This window comes from Anopheles ziemanni, chromosome 3, assembly GCF_943734765.1.
Source record: "Anopheles ziemanni chromosome 3, idAnoZiCoDA_A2_x.2, whole genome shotgun sequence".
Classification (NCBI taxonomy): Eukaryota; Metazoa; Arthropoda; class Insecta; order Diptera; family Culicidae; genus Anopheles; species Anopheles ziemanni.
The window spans coordinates 25,260,421-25,287,847 of NC_080706.1; the positions used below are offsets into that span (position 1 = coordinate 25,260,421).

The window sequence follows — 27,427 nt, forward strand, 5'->3', positions numbered from 1 at the left end:
AAGGAATGATTGTAAGTATTAAGATTATTGTTTGTATCAAAAATTATTTAAAAAATATGTCTACAAAAAGAAAATGTTGCATTCAATAAATTAGCTTTGGTAGTGACGAACATTTGACAAATATATGGCAGCGGTTACAAACAGACAAAACAAATGAGCAGCTATGAAAACAAGTTTATATCCCCGAATTCACCGTTTCTGTGGGGATTTTACTATGCGCATACAAAAATGCACATGAAAAATCGGCAAAAAAAATCATGATAATAGGTCCAAGCTAGTTTTGAAAACTGAATGATTCTATGTTTATTGTTAATATAGTGTAAATATCTAGGAAAACACAATTACTATTTATTTGCATGTTTTCGGGAAGAGATCTGATGAGTTATTTCAAAGCTTGGTACCTTAGAGACAACACCATCTGCTTAAGAGCAAAAGTTTAGTGGCAACGGCTGTATCGCGTTGCTCTGCAACTTATGGTGTGACAGGCAACCGATGCAATTTAATTATATTGCAAATCTCGTTAAAAATTAATTAATTGCCTGTTTTGTTCCGTTTTCTAGTAATATTCTGTCATATTTGATTAAATTTAATCACATTCTAGTGAACTTCGGATGATTAAAGACGAGATGAAAGAAGTAAGCGGTTACGTTGTCTCAGAAAGTTGCGTGCCATGTATAAAGAAACGTAGTTAAGAAACATTCAGTCCAGTACAACTAAAATAATTGAAACATTCAAATCAATTTTAGTTGATAATATTTATATTCGACTTTAAAATGTAAAGTTCAACTTAATTTTACATGCAAATTCAACTGCTTCCAATCACAACTCTTTCCATTTGAAAACGGGATAACTCTCATGATTGTTATGCTTCAAGTTCCGCAGCATAAGTACACTCTCTACTAGCTACTACATGCTGACTGGCTTCGCCTGGTAGGAGCTTATAATTGTATTTATGTTGGCTTTGTTGGATAATTAAGTGAACGTTACGAAAACACAATCTCTTCCCGACCGGGCGGCAACAAACACAAGCGGTGCAAGCACAACAATTTCCATTATATTCTCATTACGCAACAGCGGCGTGGCATAGTACTGCGCCAGCGATGACTTCCTCAAACACTAACGAATGGTCCCGGTGTCTCCAGTCTCTAGTCCTCCTGTCATCGTCGACCTCTGAGGGTTTGCATATGGAAACTAGTGGCTTTCCGAAGCAACTCGTGTAGTGCGACCGACCGAGTCGTGAAGGCGAGGTAATTGAAATTTTCCAGCACTCGATACGCGTCGCCACTAGTGTTGTGCTTAATGAATCTTTTGGCGAGATTCATTCATATGAATCTTTTACCTAAGATTCATTCAGATGGATTCATGAATCTTTGCGGATTCGAATATTCAAAGCTTAATGAATTTTTCGAAACCTTAATGAATCTTCATGAATCTTTCATGGTTCTGTCATGAATCTCCCCGATTCTGTCATAGGCGTGGACAATGAGACCAAAAAAAAAAAAAAAAAAGGTGGTCCCTCAACCGACTTTTGGTTGGTGACTTTACATCATTTGGTGTGTCTTTGGGATTCATGAATCTCGCGGCGAAAGATTCATGAATCCCTTATAAGGCAGAGATTCATTCAGATTCATGAATCTGAATCCGATTTACACAACTCTAGTCGCCACACTTGAAAGACAGCGCGCTGTGTGTCGTGGTTCGCGGTGCGAGGGCTAAATAATTGGATGTCAGAATTCGGTACCAATTCAACTACTGTTGCGAAAAGCTTCGACACAACTTTAATTAAAATCCGTCCGTTCCCTGAACCGAGGGCGCCCCGGGTTGGCGAAGTTCTTGAGGGGAACGACCACCACCAACGTGGAGGTCACGTGAAGTTGGAGTCTTTCCGGTTGCTCATCACCAGCGACGACGGTACACTCCGTCAATAGCTCGAGTTTGCGGCTCCTGTCTGTCTTCGGCAGCTTTTCTAATCCTTCAACCGAGAGAATGTGTGGGCAGGAATACAAACCCCACAAAACATAACCTCGCCGACGTTGAATCGACGCTGTTGGGTGGAATAAATTCACTCTAAAGAAGAATAAACATGCAGTCAGCCGTCGCCCGACCACGAAGCAGTGTTGCGTTCTTTGTGGAATTTCCCCCACCCAACACAAGGTACGGTTTCCAGCTCCTTCGAGGTTTCGAACTGGAGCTAGAGGCAAGTCTTTATCCACTGGCATCTGTGCCGCAGCCGAAGAAGAATGCCTGCGCTGTGCTAATAACAATAGCAGATGGTTCTCGGGCGATCTTAGTCAGCAGAAAAGATATAAGACTCCTCGAAACGAACCGGGAGGAAAACTATAAATCTAAAGCTCATCGCATTCGGCGAGTTTGTAGAACTGGTTGGCACGAATGACTACGGGCAAAGCTCAGCAAAATTATTTTAGGATACAGATATTAGGAGATATACACGTAAGACACGTCGGTGGGAAATAGGTAGATTTATTGCCACATTTCTCCCGTAAATGAGCCTCCACAGATTTGGGAAATGATTTAAGTTTCCTAAAACACCAACCGGGAAGATTGGCACAACGCGGTGGCAAAACTTTGGGAATCATATTTTCCTATCAAACCCGAAATAGTTTTTCATCAGAAACTCCCTACCAACTCTCGTTGGCTCTGCTGTCTCACGGCATTAGTAATTTTTCATCGTCATAACACTCTGCTGTTTGTTTAGGATTTTCACTCATTTTCACTCTATCAATCTAATCTCTTCCTTGCCATTCGGTTTGCGCACCATCTATCAAAACGCGGCGCTGCTGCATCCGTAATTCATGCCGCTTGCTCCCCGAGGCTGTTTGCATTTGCAACAGCGCTTCTATTTTGCATCGTCGTTGCTTGCAGGTTGTCAATTGAGGGCAAGATGGGTTGTGAACGATAGCAAGATCCTGCTGCATCACCGCCGTCATCAAGACTTATTTATTTCACCCACTGCCGTTGTGTCGCCTCGGTGCATGATGTGCATCCATGCAACATTAGCAACCGAAAGCCTGGGAAGATACATTTTTTATCAGTAATTTCTGATGAAAATTTATACAATGCAGAGTAGGGGCCATAAATCAAACCAGGGAACAGGAAATCGCTTTAAAATCGACCAATGACCAACAGGAAATAATTTAAAACAAGCGTGATATGGAAGAGTTATAACAAACAGAGATGCTTCTAGTCAATGTTTTGTATAAACAACATTTATACTTATAATTTGTTTGGCTTTGTTTTTTTAGGTCACTTTGGATCCACGGAGGACCGACGTCCGCGTTCATACATATCATCACGGCGATCTGTTTGCTGCTGCCTCGCCTGCTCCTCGAGGCCAAAGTTATCGAGAACGGTCTTCTCCCGCGAGGTAAGGTTTCATTATTCTCAATTATTATTTTTCTGTGATAAATATTGGTATTTTTCCAACCACCGGTTGGAAAATGGAGCAAACGAAAACGTACAAATTCGAGCACATCCATGGTTTCAGAGGTTTCGAAAAATAAAAAAACACCCATTTTCTCAATTTTATTCTCCTCTGGAAAGCTGCTTATTGCAGCGCACCTTTTTGCTCGGCACAAAAGTTTTCTTGGCGAGCATTCTTGCGAATGGAAGCAAAATTGATTGCAAGCCAAAGCGGCCTTGTCGGTGCGCGGACGCGGTTCCGGGAACGAATCCGAGCTGGGCGGGACAGGCTTTCGCTCAAAGGCCGCGCTTGCCAAAAGGGCTGCCAGGACCAAACACCAACACCACCGTACACCGAGTCAGCTGTTTCACATTTCTATGGCTTCACCCCGTTATTCCCGGGGTTTATGATGTGGGAGCAGCATTTTCAAGCCCATTTCCGGCATTCGTGGAAGTGGATTTCAATAACGCAAAGCGGCGGGCAAAAATGGAAAAACGGCAGAAAATAAGCGCTACCCTCGAACGTGGGAATTTGAGGCTCGGAATTCAATTACCGAAGCGCGGTAGAAGAGAAGGGATTATAGCAATGGGATCGGCGGCTAATAGGATGCGGAATAACTTAAGCCGCTTGCTATTCACTTTCAGCACTAGTAATCCTTGACCTTGAGTCTGCCAACTTCTTGGGGGAGTTTTTCGCACCGTTTTCCCTAATGGATAGTGTGAGTTTTCATGCCGTTGTTTTAGGCAACCGAAGCAAGTTATGACAGAAGTTTAGTTAACGTATTACGAACAAACTCTATTTTATATCACCATTTCCCATATTTCACCATCCTGTTGAACGAGGGTGAATTGGAAAAAAAACTCATGTGAAAAACTTTATTAAGTCGTCATATAACTCTCGAGCCAATTTTCCGCAAACACATTCCTTTCCGAAAGTACCATCGCCGGCAAAGCATCGCAGTCGATAAACAATCCCCTAACAACCAGTATTTCTCCAGCTTGAAATTGGAAACTCCGTCCCTATTGCTCCTTTCCTCTCTCCGCCTTTCGTTCACTTCCTTCGGTTGGGAAAAGCTAACCACTAACGATTTCACGCTTTTCACGCCGCGACGACGGCCCAGGCCCCAATTGGCCGGGACAGCCGTGGCGTACTATTTCACCTGCGAAAGTTTCTAATGGAAAAGTTAACTGAAATTAAAGATGACAATAAATAAGCACGAACTAATGTGCAGCTGAAACGCACAGGGAAAACATTCCCGGTGGGGGTTTGGCTTAGCGTCCATGTCCGCTCCGTGCCTAGTCCTTCCGCACTTTCCGGGTCGTTTTACGCTTCGCAAGAAACTGGGACGAATGGTTGAAAATTATCCTCGGGTTTCATTGGTGTAGCCATTGCGAAAGGTTTCCCGGAGCCAAAGTTTCCACCCACAGGCCGAGGTGCTGGCCAAGAAAGTTTAATCGGCATACTTGGAATGCGCGCTGTCCCGGAAGAAGATAGTGCCGACGGCCGGTGTTCCCTTTTCGGATGGGAAACAACGTTTAGTTCGTTTGCCGGTGTAAAATATAATTCCCCAATTTGTTACTTTTCCCTACTTAGCACCCATGCGCTACATTTGGGGGGTGCTAAATTTCCCCTTCCCATGCCTTCACCCACCTGGGAATTCGGCTACAGCAACGTCTTCGGGACGTTTCACGGTGCACTTTAAAGCTTTCACGGGCTCAGGATTAAATTCCGAGCCCCGTGTAGCCCACCTGCCGGGCAGTTTGTTTGGATAATAATTTCTCACTCCACTGCGAGCTTTTCCTCGCTTGGCTCGCAGATGACATGAGAGGTGTAATTCTTCCACAGATAGCACCGTGCGGAGATGATGTTTTCCACCGAGCGGCATCGCATGATGTGGGTCCCTGTCATGCTTTATTATTGTAATAATTAAATTTCCCACCAACCGGCCCGACATCGGGGTATCGCTGCATGGCGCGAGCATTTTCCCGCTCGCACACGATGCGCTATGACGGGAAATTAATTGGATTTGGCGGCCGGCATTTCTCGGAGGGTCGCCGTGGTTTATCGCGAGGTTTGTTAGGTTGGCAAAGGTTGGCATACTTGCAATGGTAATAATTGGATCTTGTTTTGCACGACTGAAAGAAGGGAAAAAGTACTACTGTGCGTTTAAATACATATCAGTTCATGGGCAATTTTAGGAAGTTTATACTTTAACTCAGCTTTAAGCTTTTCATCTATTAAGAAACCCTCGCAAGTGCTCGTATTAAATTCTAAACAATCATAATTAGCTTACATTGTGCTACGACACTTTCTTACAGGTGTCCTTTTGTCCTTTGGAATTGTGTCCTTTGAATTATACGCAAAAACTGGGCAAACATTTCCACTGGATGCTATCGGAATGCTATTCATTTTCCATGTCAGCTGGAGGTGAAAATTCAGCCTGCGGTAGGCTTGGTGAACTCTATTTTACATATGAGTCTAATTGGATGTAAACTAGCTACCTCGACTCACGGTACGATGTAATCGGAAGGTCTTCTTGGACGAAAGGGGTAAACTTACCGCAAATCGGAAACTACTTTTACCAACAAACGACTCAGAAACGTGTTCCTTAGTACCAGCAGGTTGAATAGTAGTTGGTGAATTGGACAGATATAACGGTGGAAAACGGATTGTTTCTCTAAATGTTTCAGATTTTAAATAATCATAATTATAACGGCATAGCTTGGGATCAAACATACTGAAAGGCCTCTTCTCAAACATTTCCTTTCGAGTGGAAGTTGAATAATTTCTCAGAACATTCACTCCGGGGCCTGAGGTTCCGTAACACCCTCGAAATCCCTTTGCTAAATATTTTCGCTTATCGTTTGGGCAACTTTTCGTTCTGCTTCCCTTATCTTCGACACCTGCACCACGGAACCGCAGGAAACTTTTCACTTCTGGACAGGAAAATCCAGCGAAACAAGACAAGGGAGCGAACATCATCGTCATCATCATGGTTTAGAAATAAGTTTCCACTTCGCCGACCAACTTCGTACCCCAATTCGTGCCAATAATGTAAATCCATGTTCTTATCGCATCGAAACATTGACATTCGAACCAGTTCGCCGTTCCTGCAGCGTGTCCCATTTGGCGTTTTGCTGCGATGCGACTGTAACACCGTCAAGGGTACCATCTGTGCTCTAATGCCCCGCGCGTACGTGAGTTCCGCTTCCGGAAAGGGTGTTTCAGTTCCGGGAGCATACACTTCCTTGAGGAATTCCGCTACGTGTGAGAGAGAGTGGGGTAGTAAGCTGCGGTACATGCACGACCCGGTTCACGAGATGTCACAATTGATTTACAACCTTTGGCTTGGCTGGATTTTCCCACTGCAAACCATCAATTGGTTGTTACGGTTAACTTTTTCTGTTTCTCGCTCGATTGCAGACGATTTGATTTAGTGCCTCCGCAGTAAGATGATAGGAAAAGGAAAGCAGACGTCATGCAACCGAACATTAAGGCTGCTGGAAGTTTAAAAGAGGCAGCGATACAAATCTTAACTTCATTTCCGTTAGTATGTTTAATATATTTTAAACAAAGTGATAGTTCCTACCTACAACTTACGTGATAGCAACATTTTAATGTTTAAATGAAAAATGAGGAATTATTTTCGTCAGAGCCAATATTTCTCAAGAAATCGCCGGTCATTTTTGTATGCTGCAAAGAAGGAGTATTTTCGTATTTTCGCATGTGACAGCGTTTTTGACTCATACGAAAGTAACCGGCCAGCTGCCTGTCCCCCGGGGAAATCAACTAGGGGAAACAACTTTTCCCATAAAATACATCTCTTGCCGGCAACTTACCAAGCAATCCTCCTAGGAAAACCATCGCGGGGGACCGGCACGAAAGCGGAAAGGGTTTGGCCAGCAAATAGAAAATCGATACCGTAGGTAACATCGAGCGAACGATGGAGGGGAATGGAAAAGTTGTCCCCGAAAGTGAAACCAAGCGAACAGCCGTAAATTAATAGCTTTTAAACTGTAATTTGCTCGATCTCGCAAAAAAAAAGAAGGGCGGCCCTTCGGGGCGACATAACACTAACCTCAGCAAAGGTCAACGACACTTCGAAGCAGGGGAGGAAAAAAAGGTACCATCAACATGCTACTCCAGTTTTTTAGTTAAGAAAAAACATAATATACTACAGCAAGTGGATCAAACTCTACCACGGTTTTAAAACAGCATAAAAATACTTGATAGAGAAGCATTAGCCTTGTTTTAAACTTGGTCCACGATGCCATTAAAAGGGAGCGTCAGGTTGAACTAACGTCGGACGTTATTGATATGTGATTTTTAAGGCAAAGGAATCCCTTTTCCCGTATTTTGATATTTTCCACCGAACGAAGAAAAATTTCTCCAATTCCTTGAGGCATGGCACCGCAAGAGAAAATCGATCACCAACACTAACGAACGACAGCTGTCAAATAGACGCTGCTTCCGGGTTACGCTGATCAACCGGGAAAAGAAAAACCCCGAAAGGCATCGGTACTTGCTTCGATTGCGATGAATCTAAACGGAGCGTCGCAAAAAGAGGAGCCTCAAGCAATAGAAGATATGAAAATGCAAAGGAAAGGAAACTTAGCATTTGATGAAGAATCAAACCGGCCATAATTGACACGTCTGTCACATCCGGCGCGTCTGTTCGTGAGATACGTTGGTGTGGAAACGTGCAATAAAGATAGGACTTTTTAGCTGCAACGAAGTTCATTCTGCGTAAACGGTGGAGACGTTGTAGTGTGTTTTTAAGTTGCACCTTGATACGCTTTGAAGAAACTATCAATAATCAATCTGCACATTCTTCTCCAGGCAGGCCAATGCTGTGGAAAATTCCTCCCGTTTTTTTCTTTGTGTAATTTCACAAGCTTGCAAATTCATTAGGTGAAAACTTTTCCCATCCAGACAACCAGCCGCGAAGAGAGCACAGGTTTTCGTATGAAAGTAGAAACCTTGCGCTCAGGTGCTGCTGCTCGGTAATAGCTCAGGAAGGCATAATTGTATGAATTTTTCATAGTCCTGCTTCGGCACGAAGGTGAAGAAGACGGGAAAACATCACCATACACCAGGCGAAACTATTTTCCCAACTTCCATGTAACCGGAGCTTTGCGCTGGTGCGAAACCCGAAGAAAGACTGCCCCGGGCGATGCTTATTTCTCTTCACGCTGTTTTCGTTGACTTGAGCGAAAGTTTCACTATCGGTAAATTTAAATGAGGCTGCAAAAACTACCGTTGCATCAAAACACCAACACCGCCAACCCTAAAATAGTTTGGACTCGTGAAGGAAGTGTAACCTTTCTCGTAAGACAAAGACCCTTCCCGTGCGAGATTGAGCTGCCGGCGACAGACAGATGGAATGCCCTCTAGGGTACCGTACGAGACCGCCAAAACGGCAAGCAAATACCCGGGTCTACCTTCCCGTGAGTGTGTGTGTTTTCGTAACCCACGCTCGCTTCAACTTCCCCCAAAAGGAGTCAACGTGACGAGGGACTAGGACCAAGAAGGTGCACGATAGCTGTCGGGCGAATACGTGAACGTAGACGGGTGCCCGATTCTGCCGGAAAAGTCGGTCTCGGTGTGATAAGAAAACGTCTGCCTTGCTCCGAAGGGATCCCGGTTGATGACGCACACTCACGCGGGTAAAAGTGGCACACGTATACCGCTCTAACCAAAAACCAACTTTCCCCGGGCGGAAGAAATTGTGACTTCCCGAAATACTTGGCAAGCCGACATGTTTGCCTCCTTTTCACATTTCTCACCGGAAAGCAGAGGCAAAACAAATTTATGTAGCAAAGCGGCATTTGTCTAACGAACCACGTAAACGACCCAACATATTGCGAAACTTTTAGCTGCATTATTTTTTGTGCAAGTTACAGACAATGGGTAAGATAGGTTGAAATTTTTTCGAAAGAAATTACAGCAAGACATTACAAACAATACCATTGTTGGATGTATGAAACAACAATTATGGATGGTTTAAGTCTTATATTAAAATGTTATTTATACGATACTTCAAAAACAAACAATTTCCATGTATTTTTCTGTAGAATTCCTTTAACAACATGGTATGCGATACCTTTTCAGCTGTATTTGCATGCGCCTCTATCCCCTCGGTTCGATACACTATTGGCCTGATAAAATAGCTCCGAGCATCGAGATAAAATGACATGATTCGGTTGAGGAAAATTGAAAAATTGAATCCATATTTTCCCACTCACCCATCGCGCGGGAAAACGGCGTCGGGGTGGTTGACGGAGACCTTTTCTGCCGGAGCAAGTGTGTGGGAAACTCCTTAAGTTTGCCATGGTTTTTCCTGCAAACACCTCGCCGGATAAAAGGGGGCGAAAACCCCGTAGGAAAAACAAGCCGCTCCCTATAATGTGGCCTGTTTGTGGGGTCGACGTAAACCTTCCCTCCCGGTCAGTGTCCATCAAAAGGGTGTTCGTAGGGAATGGACATTTGGGCATTATTTGCCAAAGCCCCACATCTCCCTTCGAGCGATCCCGTCTTCGTCAACATTTTGGGATGATATTTTCATACGCAGCGCCCACCCACCCGACCTCCCCTGTCCGTATGGTACGGGGGCGCCCGAAGGTTCATAATCGTAAACGTAACTCAACCGGAGAAAAGTACACACCAAATTGATTTTTCTCTTTCCCTTCGGATGTTCTGAGCTCCGTCGGGCCGTGTGGTAAAGGGGGGGATTTCCCTTTTTTTCGCAACACTCAGCGGAACGGCTAACCCTTTCGCCCTGTTTAGGGAACGGGGGGTTTTCCGAGAGGCGCCCGATAAGACGCTCCATTGAGTGATGAATTTGATGGGGTGGAATAACACGACATCCATCTTGGTGGGAGGTGGAGATGGGGGTATAAATCATTGGGGGGTAATCGAAAAAAAAGGTCAGATTAAGATAGCATCGCAAACCTCTACCCAAAAGTAATCGAACAACCCCAAATAAATGCGCCCATAACGGAAGGTTATGGTAATTGAAGAATAATTATTTGAATCGGTTTAAGTACGTCTTCCAACGAAAATTGGTCTAATAGACTTTTGGAAGTAATTACTGCCGCCAAACATAACCGACCATTGTTGCAGATTGCCTCGTAACTCATCTGCACCTACCGGATCGCATCGGTATAAATCAAAAACAGTGCACTCACATGCACTTCTGCGTCATGGCTACTTCCAGTTAACAAATCGATTCCGCTTTTCAGACATCGCACACCGAGACCCGAGCCACCGATTAACGCTGTGCTTAAGTCTTTGGAAGCAACTTTGCCCCCCAAGCAATGCAAACACCTGCAGCAATGGGCGGTAATTTACGCAACGGCCACCGAAGCGATGATAAACGTTTTCAATTATAAATGCCACCATGCGGCTCGCTTTTCCAACCCAACCAACAAAGGCAAAGGGTGGCCGTTTCTTGTGTGTAACTGCGACAAGCCAACGGTGCATAATTGCGCGTCGGAGAAACAAACACAGGATGGCTTCTGCTTTCATTTGCATTTAACATTCGTATGTGTTGGAACCGTCGGACGAACGGGTTGATGGAAAAGTTTGTGGAGCCTGGTAGTTTATTGTTTTTGTTTATGTTTAAATGATAAAGAATCTTTGAAAAAAGGATGCAAGGATGAAATCAGGATGGATCTCGAAGTCGTATAGTATGTTTCCTTTCTTTAATGATTCTTTCATCAACATTCTTCTATTTAAAGTTAAAGTTTCAAAAGAACGTCATACAAACGCCCTTATCGTCAATTGAATTTAGTTGAAGGAATGCTCATCTAAAATCAATTGGATTTCGAGCGAATAATTTCTCCCGATACGTTTCAATCCACCCCTTTTCGGTGAACCTTCCCTTGATTCGGTTTTGTTGCACGGGTAAAGGATTATACGCAGGTAGGCCTATAAATCCATTTTACCTCCGTTAAATGGCTCGTCCGTTGGAAAATCTTCCCGGGTGAGATAATCTTCCCGAAGCAATAATCTCCCCGAATGCCCATGCAGCCAAACCGGAATACATGTACACCGAGACACACATGAAATTGCCGCAATCGCCCGAGAGATAAGCCCCATCGTACCTTGGTGACCGATAAACCCCGAACAATCACCCTCCGGGGCGCACGATTTTCCGGATGGAGCAGGGAGGACGGCATTTGCATAACTAATGATGCCTTTCTGACTCCGGTCCGGCCGGGTTTCTTCCCCGGCCGGGTTAACTGGAGCATAAACGACGGGAGCCGCCAGTCCGGACATATGCTCCTCCCTACCTGGACGACATACGATCCGATGTTATTCAAATTTCAAGCCATTGAAATTGGAACATAAAATAAGCACCCCAATCGCGGCCCGGTGGAGGTCAACCGGGGTCGAGGAAGGCTTATGGTCCCGTGTGAGACATAATGAGTATGACAACGATGGTGATGGGATTGTTTCTAGAGATCAATCTTTCGGTGTGTTGTGTCCACACACTGGCAGCTTTTCGGGGTCGGATCCTATCTAGGTTCAGGCAGGATTGAAAAGGGTACAGAAATGGTTGTGGTCGGCTACGAAACAACCAGGTGAGAGCATGTTCTGTAATGGGAATGCTTGTAACCACCGTGATTATGCTGTGGAAAAGACGGGTTGACATTAAAATCCAGTTTGACACTTTGGCTTATGCCCGATGACGATGTCACATGAAATGAGTTGGCAAGTGAAAAACTCTTTCCTATATAATATTTTGTCCTTCGATGATAATTCCCTAAACAAATGCGTTAAACAAATGAAGGATTATCTGTTTTGTTTTCTTAGTAGAATTTTTGTCTAAACTCAATTAGAAGATTGACTTTCAAGGTTAGGGCTTTCACTGAGGATCCTTGATTTGACTTCAATGCCTAACCGTTCATTTGCATAATACTACCGAATCGCTTTTTACCAAATTGTTAAGCAAACTGAATACATTATAAGCAGCAATGTCAGTCAATATTTGGCGTGGAAAAACCGGATCGTCAATTTGCCTACCGCGTCTTCAAGTTTCATTGTGTCCTGCCTGAACAAAAGCGAACCAAATCGATAGCTTCCCAGAAGACTTATGACAACATTTTCCCATCTTAAGCCTGTTATCTTCTGCCCGGCCATGGAATGTGAAATGGCAAAAGAGACGAGCGACACGGAATTGAATCATTCAATCGGACAACATCAACATTTAGAAGCATTCACGGTGAAGGCTTTTCTCATTGCCTTTCATTGTGCACGGTTCAACCGATCAGTCGAACGAAAGCATGGATGGAAAAGGATAAAACAAAATTGAAAATGTGCCAGAAAAATGTAAACTATCTGTCGCCATGTTCGCGACCCGGCAAACGCAAACACACACACACACAACTCGGGTAGCAGGAAAAACCAACAGCCAATCGAAGGATAACGGGATAAAAGGCAATGATCCAATTTGGGAAACCCGGTGCGGAATGGGAGCGGCTTCCTCCCAGCCTTTGTCCGGGAAATGGAAAATAGAGGATAAATCGAAATGAACACCATAAGCGAGGCAAAACAAAATAACGCAAACGAGAAAATGAACCTCCACCCAAGGGACGGAGGCTCAATGATCCTTTCATTTACCTTTTTTATCCTTGCTTTGTCCCACATCTGCATCCTTCGGGATCCTTCCGGAGGATTATGTCTTATCAGTGCTGGTGTTATTAGTGTTGCTGTGTTTTTGTTTTTGTCTCGACTTGGCCAAAGTTTTTCATTTCTCGAGTTAGCGAACGTTTTTTTTTTTCTTCCGTTGGATTTTCCACACCCATTGTTTGTGGATGACAATCTCTCATTGAATCCCCATTCAGGTCGCGCTACAAAACAATCTTATTGTTTTCCCATGCCCCCTGTGCATTGTGCTCCATCGTGATCATTTCTTGGGCTTCGTTTCTTCTCTGTACTAAATTATTTTTTACTCCTAGAATATTTTGCCACTCCCTGTGTTCGACGTACCTTCTCATATTTCCGACTTCTAAGTTTTCCATTCTTTTCATTCGAATTTCATCATGCCGGAAAATTAAGCGTTTCTTAAACGATAGGGCGAAACCCGTCTTATTTTCACCCACCCTTCCAAACGATAAGAAGAAAGTAGCTAAGCGTAAGGCAAAAAACATCACAATGACACAATGAATATAATTCGATGAATTTGAAGGCTGCAGAGCGAGTATCAAATGAAACCCCGAAAGAACAAGCGGGAAATGAATAGTGAAAAACTTCTTCATCCATTTTTCCGCACGAAACTTCCCGCCTCGGTCGTTACCGTTTCGCGCCGAGTGCTGGCGGTTGGTATTATTTTCTAATGGTGCCATAATTGTATTTTCCACAGACATTTTAGCTCATTTTACTTCCGCTTCCACCGGTCGCCGCGCCACGATCGAGGGTGATAAGAAAATGTTCCTCTAGCAGATTCCGTTAGAGTGCCGCACAAGGTGGGAAATCTTTTCTCCCTCTCCCTCCGGGCTCCGGGTGCACATCTTCGCCACTCGCCATCATCGTGTCCTTTGCCGCTTGATTGCGGTATTTTGCTTGTTTTTGTGGGTAAAAGTAGAATGTGCTTTCCGGTGCCGAACGGAACTCCGATCCCTGCTGCTGCTATCCACCGCAGGAAGTTGCTTTAAATGCAAATAACTGCGGTGCCAGTGCTGCACTTTGTATGAAACTTTGTTCCCGCTTTGTTGGTCCATTCTTTTCGATGGAGGGATCTTCTTTATATTTATGCACGACTAATGGCAGACCACGCTGAAACACAATCATAAACATTTCTTCGCTCGATTATTCTGTTAGCTCGGTGGGGTAGAAAGTACAGTCCACAAAAATTTATCTATGTTTTCATTTGTATGTTCATATTTTTCCTACTTGATGGTTCATTTATAGCAATTGGTGAAAGTTTAATGATCATTATGTATTCTTACCCTATCTCTTTTCCGTGCTATAAAATAGTTTTCAGCCATAAAAATCAATTTGAGCAGCTCCGTAAAGTTATTTTTACATCCGCAAAAAAAACCCTTGCTGAGAATAATTACAATCATGTTTTAATTAAAAATAATTCCATCCCATGTACATCATCCTTCCGAGCTGGAATCGATTGGAATTCCTTCCCTCGGCTCCAGCCTCGTTACACGAGTTTATTAACGCTTAAAACCATTCCAGGAAAGGATGGTTAGCAAACGGCATTAGCAAAAAGTTTAACGGATAAGTTTCTCCACCATCCAAGCTTTCGTTATTGGATCGTTTACATTTTCATATCCTTTACGGCAGCACCCCGCCGGATGTTGCAATGGGGAAGTGTGTTTTAGAGGACAATCGTTTTGAGGCGATGTTTTAAATTGTCCACCGACACAATTATTCCTCACCCCATCCTCAGCGTTTTGCCTTCGCCTCCATTATGGCACCCTTTCTAAGGGGATCTCTCCGCTCCCAGGGGTGGTTTGTGCTAACACCATGTCCAATCATCAACTCGGTGAGCCTTTAACGTCTTTGGTGACACACTTGGTGTCGTCTTTGGTGGCGTCTTTGGTGGCGTTGTCACGCACTCGTTCGCAAAATTTTCAACACGAAACAACGGAGGCGGCAGCTGCTCTCGAAAATTCATCCCGAAAATCCCATTCCTCCTGGACTCCTGGGTTTTTCCAAGAAAGACATAAAGTTTTGCCAACACTAACAAGATTCCCCGGCGGCCACCGGGAGGAGATTAAGATGGGCTCAGGATAACACCCCGCCGGCCCCCGTCCGCGCTCGGCCACTTCAGATAAACAGAATGGAAATAAACAACTCCTTTTACGTCTTAAGTCCTGCTTATCGTTCGCCCTACTGCCCGAAGGGAAACCGTCATTCTTCACGACATCATGGCAACCCTCCCGCCCAGGCTTCGGCCCAACCTAGGGTTGTGTAACAATGTCCCTTACGACCGTCCTTGTCCCAGTGTGCGTGCATGGGTACAGGAGCAAGATTTTTATGGACGGTTGTCCTTTCCCGGACATCACCCAACAAACAACCGAGCCTTCCTTCCTTGCAATCAAATTAAACTTATTCGCTTTTCCGAAAAAGAAACGTACAAACTGGAAAAGTCAGGAAAATGTAACAAATAGAGCAACCGATGAGGGAAATCGGGAGAGGAAACTGATTACGCTTCGGTGCCGCAGGAAGGAACAATGGCCATATAAATGGCCCTGCCCTTTGATTTACAGTCAATCCGCCTCAATATCACCGCTGTAGAAGTGTGTATGTTCAGCTCTTATCACGGCATATCCCTCCAATCGTATGTTGCCACAATGAGATTGCTTATGGGACATATTATTGGTCGATCGGTGGGTTCGATAGAGATGAAAAACTATTAAAAAAGGTCCTTTTCTTTGCCTTCCGTAAACAAAAGGACTCACATCGATACCAGGGGCCCCAGTGTAATTGTAATGAACCCTGTTATGGTGTGGCCGTGCACTTTTCCCCATTAATACGTCAGCCCCACTGACATCACTCATCCACCGTTACGCTGCCGGCATCAATGGGCGAAGATGGTTGCGAACGGAAAACGAAAAACAACACCCGACGGCAACGGGGAAAACATTGCGCAAATCAAACCACAAAAGCATGCTTCCTTCAGGCTAAGTGGAAAATGGATTGGGAAAGGTAGCAAACAAGAGAGAAGAAAAAAACCTACAACAAGGTTTTTCCCCACCCGCCATGATGCGAAAAATGGCAGTTGCATTGTTTCTGTTCCTTGGTTGGTTGTGCAGTGTCCCGGGATGCGTCCGGGATGTTGTGTTTGTTTTTGTTTCATTTTCCCGCTCCCGTGATCAACGGGAAACATCAGCAGCCGGAACGACCGGAAGCGGAAAGTGGGAAAGCAAAATCAACCCATTTCAGCACGACCACGTAATGGCCATAAAAATTGCAATACAATCAAGATTGCATCGAGTGCAGCGCCCCAATTGAAAGGAGTGAGCGGGAAAAAACAACAACACCGTAAAAGAAGGATATCGATTTTTATGTTTTGTCCTTTTCTGTGCGGTACATAATGAAAAATTGCAAAGATGAAAAATATTGATGGTGGACGAACGACAACAAGAGTACGAACTGGGAATGAACCAGACAATTCCAATGAGTCATGAAAGAAAAGCCAAGCCAATGACGTTGATTTTAAATAACCCTGAACTTTGCAATTAGTCAATTTTTTTTTACCGTGTTTTTAACAACACTCTTCTACATTCTCTCCATTATTTCAATTATATTGAAATAATTTACATTTTGTAATCAAGCGATAAGAATAATCCAAATTAATTTTACAGTTCAGTTAACGTTGTGGTTGTTTGGTTTTTTCCCTTTCACTCCAAATTTTAATCTGGTCAATATGTGCATTACTTTGCCGAAAGCAAGCCCTTTTTTCCACCTTCCTTGGTGTCTTTTCCTTTCGGTGAAAAGGCAGCGATTAGAGGAAACTCCAGTCCCGAACCCTCTACGAAGGCCCTTTTCCGTGCGCCGTACAATAAATTGTGGCCACACTAATTCCCGGCTCATATCGCTTTAACGCACCACTAGGCTCGACTAATCGACGACCCGGCCTCCACTCCCGCTTGGAGGAGCCTGGATTTTCCCTCCATTGCTCCCTGTTCCGGCCCGGGGCTAGCGGTTTGTGGTTTTGCCCGACGCTGTCTAATGTTGATAAAATAATAAAACCCGACAAAGTGAAGCCATCATTCCCGTTTGCTCCCGCTCGGCTCAATTTCAACTAGACCCCGGCAATATTTTGGTATCTCTTTACGAGCTTAAAGTGTCAGAAAATGTGGCTTTCGGCTGACGTCAACCGTTCCGCATCGTTACTACTACTTATCGTCGGCGGGACTGGAAGGATGTGGATGTTTTCAGCCACGGTTCCGGTTTTACCTTTTGTCGCACTCGCCTCTTTTTCTTCCCTTTACCGGTTTTTCCGGGAGTCGGCTTAAGTACACTTGAAACTACCTCCCACACTTCCCACCCGCTCTCACATTTCCACGAACTGTGTGCAACACGATTTAAAGACCCGCACACAAAACAACCCTCGCTTGCCGAAGGGATAGCTCCGTTCGACGCGTCTGTGCAGCGAAGAAATAAGTCCCCCACCCCCGTCCCCATGGTAGGCTTTTCCGGTAGGCTTTTCCGGCGCACTGAGCCGCGTGAAAGGCAACAACGAGTGAATGAGCTCACTTCACACCTTCCTGCCGCGTGCCGGGGTTTTTCCATGAGGTCGAGATGCTGCAGGCGACTGATCCCCGACGGGGAGCTCCGACCAGTCAAGACTAACTTTTCGCGGAACCGAGTAATTAGATAACGGGATAAACGCGGGAAAAGTCAATCCGCGTTCGCCACGCTTTCCACTGTGCAAGTGAGCGACGAGAAAAAGTGGGACGTTTCCTGTGTCACTCAGTTTTTCCCGTCGTCGCGATGGAAATGGATACCGTTTTAAGGCTGTTTGGTTGAGCCATCGTTTTATCAAAGGCTTTCCATCTTCAAAGGCAACGATGGGTGGCTTGCACGCTTATCCCTTTCTTAAGCGTTTTGCAATAGAAAGGGATTAAGTTAAAACCGATTCTTTAGCAGCTGGATATAAACCTAATTCAATTATTTCTTTACAACTCAAAATGTGGTTACATTTTATTTTCTACATGAATCCACCCACATGAGTAACAAGTTATCCAAAAATGTTCATATTCTTTTTATACCACACAGCTTTACACATATTAAGCGACAATTCCAAAAATTACCGAGCTGACGCACAGAGGTCTCATTGAGGTGGATTGTTTCTTCCGAAAAAGGTTATGCGTTTATGTTCACGCTACAAGAAACTCGGCAGGGGATGATCCAACGAAACATGCAAGTCAATCATGTTCCATAAAACTTATAATTGAATCTTGCTGGCCTGTATTTTTCTTTCTTCTGTTTTTCTTTTCTACGCTCAAGTAACTTCTTGGTTTGTTTCGACATGTTCTTAAACTTTGCCACCACAGCCTGACAAACGCAAAGCCCAGGCAAGTAGATGAGATCTGTTGTCTTCACACAGATATTCTGTTCTTCTTTGAAAGATCGCCATTGTCTTCCAAGTAACAGGGTTGATTACTCAATTGTTTTGATAGTTGTTAACAATATGTATAAGCAAGGGTATGGCTTGTAGCTAAGCTCAATTTTTTCCCGAGAGTGCTTCGAGCTAAAAATTGGAGGTACGTAAAACTTGTTACACTCTACCGAAATACAGATGTCGATTGCAGACGTTCTACGTAAGAATTCGTCAAGCCTCTGTCGGTTTCTTTGTGCTTCGTTCCTCCTCATTACCCCTGTTTGGGGCTCACTCGACGGGCATTAAAGGGCACCCTTCATATTGCGCTCGCTCCGCTGGATTCGCAACAGGCCGATGCCGGGATGCGGCCAGGACACGGTGACGACTTTTCGAGTGCCCTTCTGCCTACAGCCGGCGGCTCTGAAGGAGCTTTCGAGTAACACGACTGCGGGCCGGCTTGTGCGACGAAAAAAGCCAGGCAAGGCACTTGTGCCGGTCGTTTGAGACTTTGTTTATGCTCTCCACGATCTATCACCAATCCGTTCGTTGGGGGTTTCGCGCACACAGTGGAAGCGAGCGCGGTTCATTTTGAACTTCTTCGCCTTAAGACCATCATTCTAGGCGTTTGCTTCGTTTCGTTGTCTCTCACTTTTTTTATGCTCAACTTGTGATCCTTTGCGAAAGTTTCGCATCTCGCAAATAACAGGCAATGGTTGAAGTGAAACCTATACCATGCTCCTTTTTTCGTTTGTGAAACTGTTGCAAGAAACCAACCGTTAAAAAGCGAATGTTTGTATGGAGGCCTCTCCACAGTCTTTATTTTGTACAAAGTGTTAAAAAAAGGAAGGATCGTAATTTGGAAGAAGTGTTTTTTGTTTCTTTGTTTCTTTTTCTCCAACGTAGCAAAAAAGTTGACGATAGGAAAGATGGTTGCCTAAATGCGAAGCGGCAGGAAGCGATAAAAAATATATCAAAGGGTTTTTGACACTTTTAGGACGTGCGAAGTTTCTTTCTTTCCGCGAATTACCCTCATCATGTAGGGTAATTCTTTTGGGAATGAACTTTTTGTTTGCCATAATTTCAAGACTTTTTGCTAGCTTCATGTTCGTTCGCCATCATTCCAACCGATTCTACCAAACCTGTTAACAACTTCCTATGCGGCTTTAAAGTTAATTCAATAATTAATAGGGTTTTCGCAGAATTGATGAAGTTTCACTTAAGGTTATTTAATCATGCTCTTTTCATGTCTATTACTTTACTAAATGTAAACCTCAGTTCTAGTGTAACTTTGGTTGGTTGCCAGGAAAGGTTGACTTGATCGTTTTCCACATTTAAAATATTCACAATGTTTCATTTAGAACAAAAAATATTTCATGCTACCATCACCACACTCAGCTCTTCTGCGGAAATAGCTTTTCTCGTGAATAATGCATCGTTGATTCTGCCACAAAAACTCTAAACCAACATTCTTCGTACAGTGACAAAGAAAGTTCTACCCCTCGAAAAATTCTGCTTTGTTTTAAACCACCGAAAACAGATTACAGAACCCTAAGTCATCCCGTCGTCAGTCGGAAGCCCTTCGACTGGATCATTGGGAGAGGATTTGGGATCCATTTGCATTACAAATTAATTTCAAACTATTCCTTCACGCCTGTCTGGCACAAGCTTCGGTGATCCGGTTCTCCACATTTTCAGGTGAAACCGCTTGAAAAATTTACGAATTTTTCCTCATGGAGTGAGTCAATAAGACGATCAATTCTTAATGGCTGAAGTCAAAGTACCATACGCATCTTTTCAGCTAGTAGCATATGTGGATTAAAAATGTCATGTTAGGAATTTTATCGAGACAAACATTTGATTTTTAAATAGTATAAAAGTATGTAAAATTGAAGTTTATCGAAAATATCGTAAGACAATAATGGGTTTAAAATATCATAAAAATATGGTAGATTCTTCATTTCGTTATGTCATGTTTTGAATTGATAATGTTGAAATTTGCACTCAAGAGTTAAGGTGGAATCACGGCTAAAGGATACACCACTTTCCTCCTGCAAACAATGTTCCCCACAACCTCCATCTTCTGACCGTTTGGCATTCTTCCACGAACTGAAGCAGTCCACCCAACCGAACACCTCGGGACAATCGGGCGAACAAGAGGCATCATTAAAATCTGTTTAAGATGACAATGGTGAAAGTAAATTCAATTTCGCTAAAGACCGTGACAGTCCTTCCGCTCATTGTTGTTCCACCAAGGTTCGTTCCCTTTTAAGTCGCCGTACCAGAGATCAGCGGAATCATGTCGATTGAGGAAACATTTGTTCCGCCGGTTTGAACCATTCGGTCGCCGTTCCACAACCAGATCGGTAGCGTTTACCTTGCGCACAAGTGCGGAAGGACAGATTTTTGCATTCAAACAGAAACACTGCGTTGTCGCAAGGCAACGAGGGGAGAAAATAAAGTCCGGGAACGCGAGTATCTGACGCGGATGCTGGCGAATAGAAAGCGTGGGGAAAGCATCCTGGGCCTGTGAAATTTATTCCATCCGTCACGGTGTCTGTACCATTTCCCGCTCGGTAAGACGTAACGTAAGGGAAAAATGCCACCTTGGGACTGCACGTGACGTTAACCCCAGTTCCTGGGTCCTTCGCCCTGGAAAGCCATCCGTCGTTTCAAGCTCGGCTCGGCTTCAACGGAAAAATAAAGCGAGAAAAATGTGCCTTGTTTACCCGGCCCTGTAAACCCCTTCAGGAATAGCACCGTGCCATAGACGGTAACAACGTTGTTCGGCAGCAAGTCATGTTATTGTTTGTGTTTATTCACCATCCGTATATCCGTTAGATAGTACGTGAGGAGTATAGAAGCGAAGGAGATGCAGGGGATGTTTGCCGGGGAAGGAACAACAACACGAGCGAACGTGTTACGTTATGCTAGTGAACATTCAAATGCTGAGCGACTCCGTGGGGAAACAGCTGTACAGTAAAATGCTGTTGGGAAAATTCACACCCCGCGCCGTGTTCGGCCCAAAGGCATACAAACGGTATTATATTTATCTACAAATATTACGCTTTCTTAACGCTTGGCTATTTAAGGTGCACAAGTAATCAGTCTTAAAGACAAATTTTAAGTCGTTAGTAGAGCCAATATCAATATTCGTAATTATTTTCACTGGTCCGGTGTGCTTGATAAAATATTGGATTCATTTGAACGAAAATTCAATATTTCCAAACTCACGTGATGGAGACGCCTGGTGCTCCACGTCTTTGCTTCTCGTTGATTGATTTTCTGGCAGTTCCGGGGACTGGAATATTGAACAAAGAAAAATAACAGAGCATTCAAGCGATGAGTCCATCCACAAAATCTGTCTCCCACAAAACCATGGTCGAATAAATCTGCATTAAGAAAATTACGTATCTCTCACCCTGTGACCGATCGTTAATTTTACGATAAACGGGATAAAACTAGAGGCGGGGGGGGAGGAGAACGTTGTAATTCTGGAAAGCTGAGAAACAGACTACCCAATCCACGTCCGACCACAACGTTCATCCCCTTTCGTCTGCGCTTAATCAGAAATAGATCAGCTTTAATTGCTATCATTCCCAGCATTCCCTGGGCCGGCCAAGGAAATGGACTGAAACTGCCATCACACCATGAAAACGGTAGCCCGGAAATAGTTTCCATCCCTCTTCATTATCTTCCCCCTCTGCATGCGCTTTCTTCCGATGGATACCCAAGCACGTCAAACGGCAAGTCGGGAGAGAAAATCTAGCCGATTGAGACATAAAGCAACTGTGCGGGAAAAGATATGGGTTTTTGGAGAAGGGAAGGGATAGATAACTTCGCTTGGTCGAAAGATTGCGAAGGATGTCCCTGCCGGAAGAGAGCCGGAACATAATGACCGCCCAGCCCAACAGCAGGTTTTCCAACGGGGAGGGGGGGGGGGGGGCGGAAGGTATAAAAATTAAATTGAATTTAATCCCGTTACTTCCGTAGGGTTGGATCTTTAGGAGACTTGGACCAGAGACAGTCAGTCATCCTAGACATAGACATCCCTGTGGAATTAAGTTCTGCTCACTGGACAACGACATTAATAATCACTAGTGGTTCGACCTTTTGATCGTATGTTTGTCGGTTTAACTATGTGAAACTCAATCGGTATTCCTACCCCAGCAACAATTTATCGAAATAGAATCATACACAGAAACGCAATTATTATCAGATAACTATCACTCTTTATTGCATCAATGTCTGTTCAAATGTCTATCAATGTTCAAATCATCCATTGTATACATTACACAATTTTATAGCACTCCAAACGGGTGGAGTCTGATCAGGTATTACGATAGCCTTTTCTTGGAAGTCTTCTTAAGAGCCTTTCTTACCTCATGTAAGCTCTCAACTCCGGACCGGTTTCAGGCGAACGACGTTGCACCACAGCACTCCAACCCTCAACCAGCCAGCAGAACAGATCGAATCAGATCAAGAGCCCTCGCTCTCCGCTGGTCGCTGGTGACCTGGTTAACCGATTTTCCCAGCGGAAAACATGACGCCATATTTCACCTAATGGCAAACGAACCATAAAAGCAGCTCACTGCTAAATAGCGCCAGAGAAAAATGGTTCCTTCTCGGATCGAGCAAAAAAAAAAAGAAGTACACGCCTTTACCTGCGCTACAAAGTTTCCCTGCATGTTGATTTCCTTCGTCGACTTTGGCTTTCCAGGAAGGAAAATCGAACCGACGAGCAGAAAACGTCCCGGTAGTCGACTTCCGCTCGAAACGGTCACAATACAAAGTTTGCTTGTTCGAGTGGCCGTGCGATGCATTTCCCGTTCAAACCGATGCGTTTCCATTGTGCTCGGGTGACAAAGTGCATTTCCCCCCCCCCCCCCCCTCCACCCGCGACGACGAGCATAATAAAAGTTGCACAAGACGCAGCAGGAAGATCGTATTGCATGTTCCAAGAAAGGCTACAAAGAGCCTTCGTCCCGTAACTCACCTAAACCTGTGGAAAGAGGAAGGATTTTCCTTTCGCAAGAATGTAAACAAAAAGACGGGGAAAAACTGCACCTGCACGAAGCGGGAAGTAAAAATGAAGTTTCATAGTCCATTTCCTGCAGGCAATGTGCCTGTTTCATGCTCGAGCTGTGTGGCACGTAAGCTGCCGGTTCCAACGCTGGGTGAGAAAGCCACTAAAAGCTTGTGTATCGTTCACCCGGCAATCGGATTGGTAACGAACACCGAACGTTCCGGACGGGTTGCAACCGAATCTGATTGTGGTTCCCGGTGCTGAACAAACAAACTGGAAAGAACTGCGAGCGAAATGGTTGTAACACTTTGCCGGTGGAAGCGGAAAACGTTGTCCAGCAAAAAGTCAACCAGTTGCCAATGGGAGGTCACTGGACATAAATGAAACAAAATGTTACGTGCTTAACCCGTGGAGTGTGTTTAACCACTCCATTTTAACATTCCTATCATGTGCATTTACAGTTTTGGTTCTTTTTTACATCACAAAACTAAAACCCTCTTTTAGATCCTACTTAAAAGACCAACAGGAAAAAAACATTTATCCCTTTTGTAAAGTGCTTTATTAATTAAGCCCTCCGGAGTGGATGCTTGAAAATCGAATATGCCCAACACTCATTCCGATGGAAAAAAAAACTAAGTCAAACAAAAACCACCCAGAAGGTAATTAAGCTGATTATTTTCCTTCGGCCCATCTCGGAACGCCATCGAACTCTTCTACCGCATCTTCGCACAGGTGGAAGCAATGAAAACCCGTCAACTTTTCAACTCGTATCCAATCAGACCTGATCGACAAACTGTCTGACCTCGGGCTCACCGGAAAGGATCAAGAATCCACAAGCGTCACCGGCTCTGGAAAGTACGGGGTCTTCCGGAGATGGAACTAAAACCCTCCCGCCCCCGTTCCGAAACGATCCGTCTCGCGGAAACAGTGCAGCGGAAAAATGTAATTAGAACTAATGACTTCCATTCACATTATTGCACTCCACCGGACATCGCCGGGGCAGGTGGTACGCGGTTGGTGGGTGGAAGTAAAGCGAACTTCAAGCTCGGTCCCGGCTGCGTTTTATCACTCGCCGGAAAATGGTGGAAGCGTTTTTCTTTTTTTCTTTTTTTAGTTTGTTTTTATTCTTCTACATGAATTTCTCTCATGCGTTCACTTTTGGTGGCAGACGATGATTATGAAACACGGAGCATCAGAGTCGAACAGATAAAAGAGGTCCTATTTGGAGAAGGAAAATAAATGGAAGAATGGAAACCTATCTCCGAGGACGATGAATGATTGAAAAGTGGCTCCATTCTCGTCGCCACACGTCAGTATGGGAATGGTTGAGATCAGTTGAAATAAATTAAATGTTATGCAAAGCTGCACCGTTAAACTTCATAATAATTTCATAATTTGAGCAATTTTCACCATATCTTACTGTTAAAAATGTCATTGTTATTTGAAATAATCTTCTTATGTGGCACGACATCCCCTAGTGGGACAAGGCCTCTCTCCGAAGAGAGTTTGTGTGACCGAAAGACGGTATATTATAGATCGGTGGTCAGCCGTTCGTAATACCGGAGGGTGCCAGACTCGAGATTCGATACCACACCTGTGGTGTGGTGTTTCCTCGCGCTACCGCTGCGCCATGGGCACCCCCATTTGAAATAATACATAACATAAAGTCCTGCTTCTTTTATACTCTAAACACATAATCGGAAAATACGAAAATTGTATGCATTATCCCACACGCCTTTGAAGCCTAAATCATTTAGAAAACAACACATCACTTCCCGTATCGATTCTACAAACCGATCCCTTCCGCTTGACGGCAAGCAAATTAATAATCAGGTAGCATCGATATTTTCTTCGAAAACTGTTCCATCTTAGTCACGGTTCGGAAAACCCTAGGGAAGAAACGGCAACCCATAAGCCGGAAGCATTCTCCCTCACCATAAACAGGGAGGAGCAGCTAATCATGTCAGCTTCCGGTTCGATGCTTTGGTGAAAGGAAATGACGATTTGAACGCGAAATTTAGCTGCCTCCGGGAAAGGGATTTTCATCTTATCTTACCTTCTTTATTCGGCTTATTTTAACTAATAATAATTAAACGCACCCGACGTGAGACAAAACCGTAGTGCCGGAAGGTAACTTTTCACATCGTTACCGTCGCCTTACAAAACCGGCGACATAATAAAGTGCAAGCAGGATTACAGATGTAAGGACAATGGCAAACGTAAGAAAAAAAAGTTACGAAGGAACAAAGTACGGAAAGATTTGTGAAAAGTGTGATAAAGATGAAGGGGGAGGGGATTTCTTTAGAAATAAAAAAGTAATAACAGAACGTTGCAAAAAGTATAGCAAAAAAGAGCGCAAACGAGAAACTTCCGGAAGATGTGTTCACCCTCGCAGCTATTTTCGTACCCACTTTATGGACAGTAACAAACGAACAATAAAATCATGCTGACTATCGTTCGCCTTCCGTCCGAAACCGGAAGCAAATGTCCATACCAGTTCGTTAAACAGTGTTCCCAAGTTGACGTTTAATTAATCACGTTTCCTTTTAGCTTTCGGGAGGTTCTTTTTTTCGCTCTTCGGCCGACTTTAAAGCCAGCTTCTTGGTAAAAGTTTGCAGCCTTTCGGCCGTTTTTCTTTTGCGAATGGGAGCTTCTGGACTCAGGATACGGGGTAGTCGTAAGTATCCACGGGCCCTCCGGCCTGAGGATGGTGATTAGATGGACAGAGTGTAACAATGCGGAAGGAAAGAAAAACTGCTCGCACAGCTGAACGGAATGGCTTGAGAAAATTACACTTCTATCAGTCTAAGGCAGTTGGCTAGTGGGCCAGTTCGGCTGGGTTCGGAACGCTGGAATGGAAGCCCTTGGGCGGTTTTGATTACTTTCCACTTTCACGCTTTCTGGACTGTTTAGCGTCAAGCCGAACGATTAGAAGCTTCTGGTCGGCCATACCGGAATGGGAAAGTAGAGCGTTGGGTTTGTGGCGGCCTAAAATTAAAATGAAAATCTCACGAGCGAGATGTTACACAACTTTTCGCTCAAGGGTTTTTATTTTCTTTTTTCTGTTCCGTTCAATTTTTACCACTTCTGTTTTTTTTTATATTACTGCTTTTCCTAGTAGTGCAGAAAAGCTGAATCAGGCTTATTTGTTTACAATCGATTTACATACATCAATATTGTGTTGTTGTTGGACTTAAAACAATTCCCTTCCGGGTCCTCGTGACGGTTATTAACGACGAAGCTTCACTAAAAGCAACCGTAATGGACTCATCTGGTAGCATTCATCCAAAGTGGTCTACTTTCCGGAATAGCTTTTCACGATAATCCTCGAAACCCCACGAAAGTTAAACAAGACTTTCCGGCGCGGCACTCGATGTGATCCATCCGGCCCAAACAAAGTGCGAAGTAATTTGCAACCCGCACGTAAGCGTTTCCAGGAGTTTTGGTTGTGATTTTTTTTTTGCAATTCTGGCCACCAGGTAGTAGGGCCAACTTCGAACGCCCGACACCGGTCAAATATTGACTCTCCACTTCATAAGCCTTCATTTACACATTCGATCATCAAAGTTCAATGAGGCGTAGGCCGAACTACAAACAAAGTCTGCCCGCACCGCTGGCAGCAGGATCTCGCTTTTGATCCGCCGTCCTCTATCACACACACACAGACACACTCATATAAACCTCCCCATGGCCGGGATGCAAAATAGGAAGGAAAGTCCCTTTGACTTCTATAGGGTAAGGAGTGTGGAAATGTTTGATCGTGGCACGGAATCTCGGCTCTCTCCTGCCTAGGTGCATTTAATTGCCCCAACCGGAAGCGCTGCATCCCAGTACATCTTCTTCATCGGCTCGGTTCGACGGTGACGACGGAAGCGGAACAATGATTGCACCCGAGCCGAAGGACCCCGAAGAGACG

At 44.3% G+C, this 27,427-nt stretch overlaps 1 protein-coding gene across 1 annotated transcript in view; it reads left to right on the forward strand.

The window, feature by feature from the left end:
• LOC131287540 (protein tincar) overlaps window positions 1–27,427 on the forward strand; it is a 34,275-nt gene that overhangs the window by 914 nt on the left and 5,934 nt on the right. Inside the window, exon 2 of the mRNA XM_058316597.1 lies at window positions 3,264–3,385. Coding sequence (XP_058172580.1) covers window positions 3,264–3,385 — 122 coding nt within the window. The remainder of the gene's footprint in view (window positions 1–3,263; window positions 3,386–27,427) is intronic.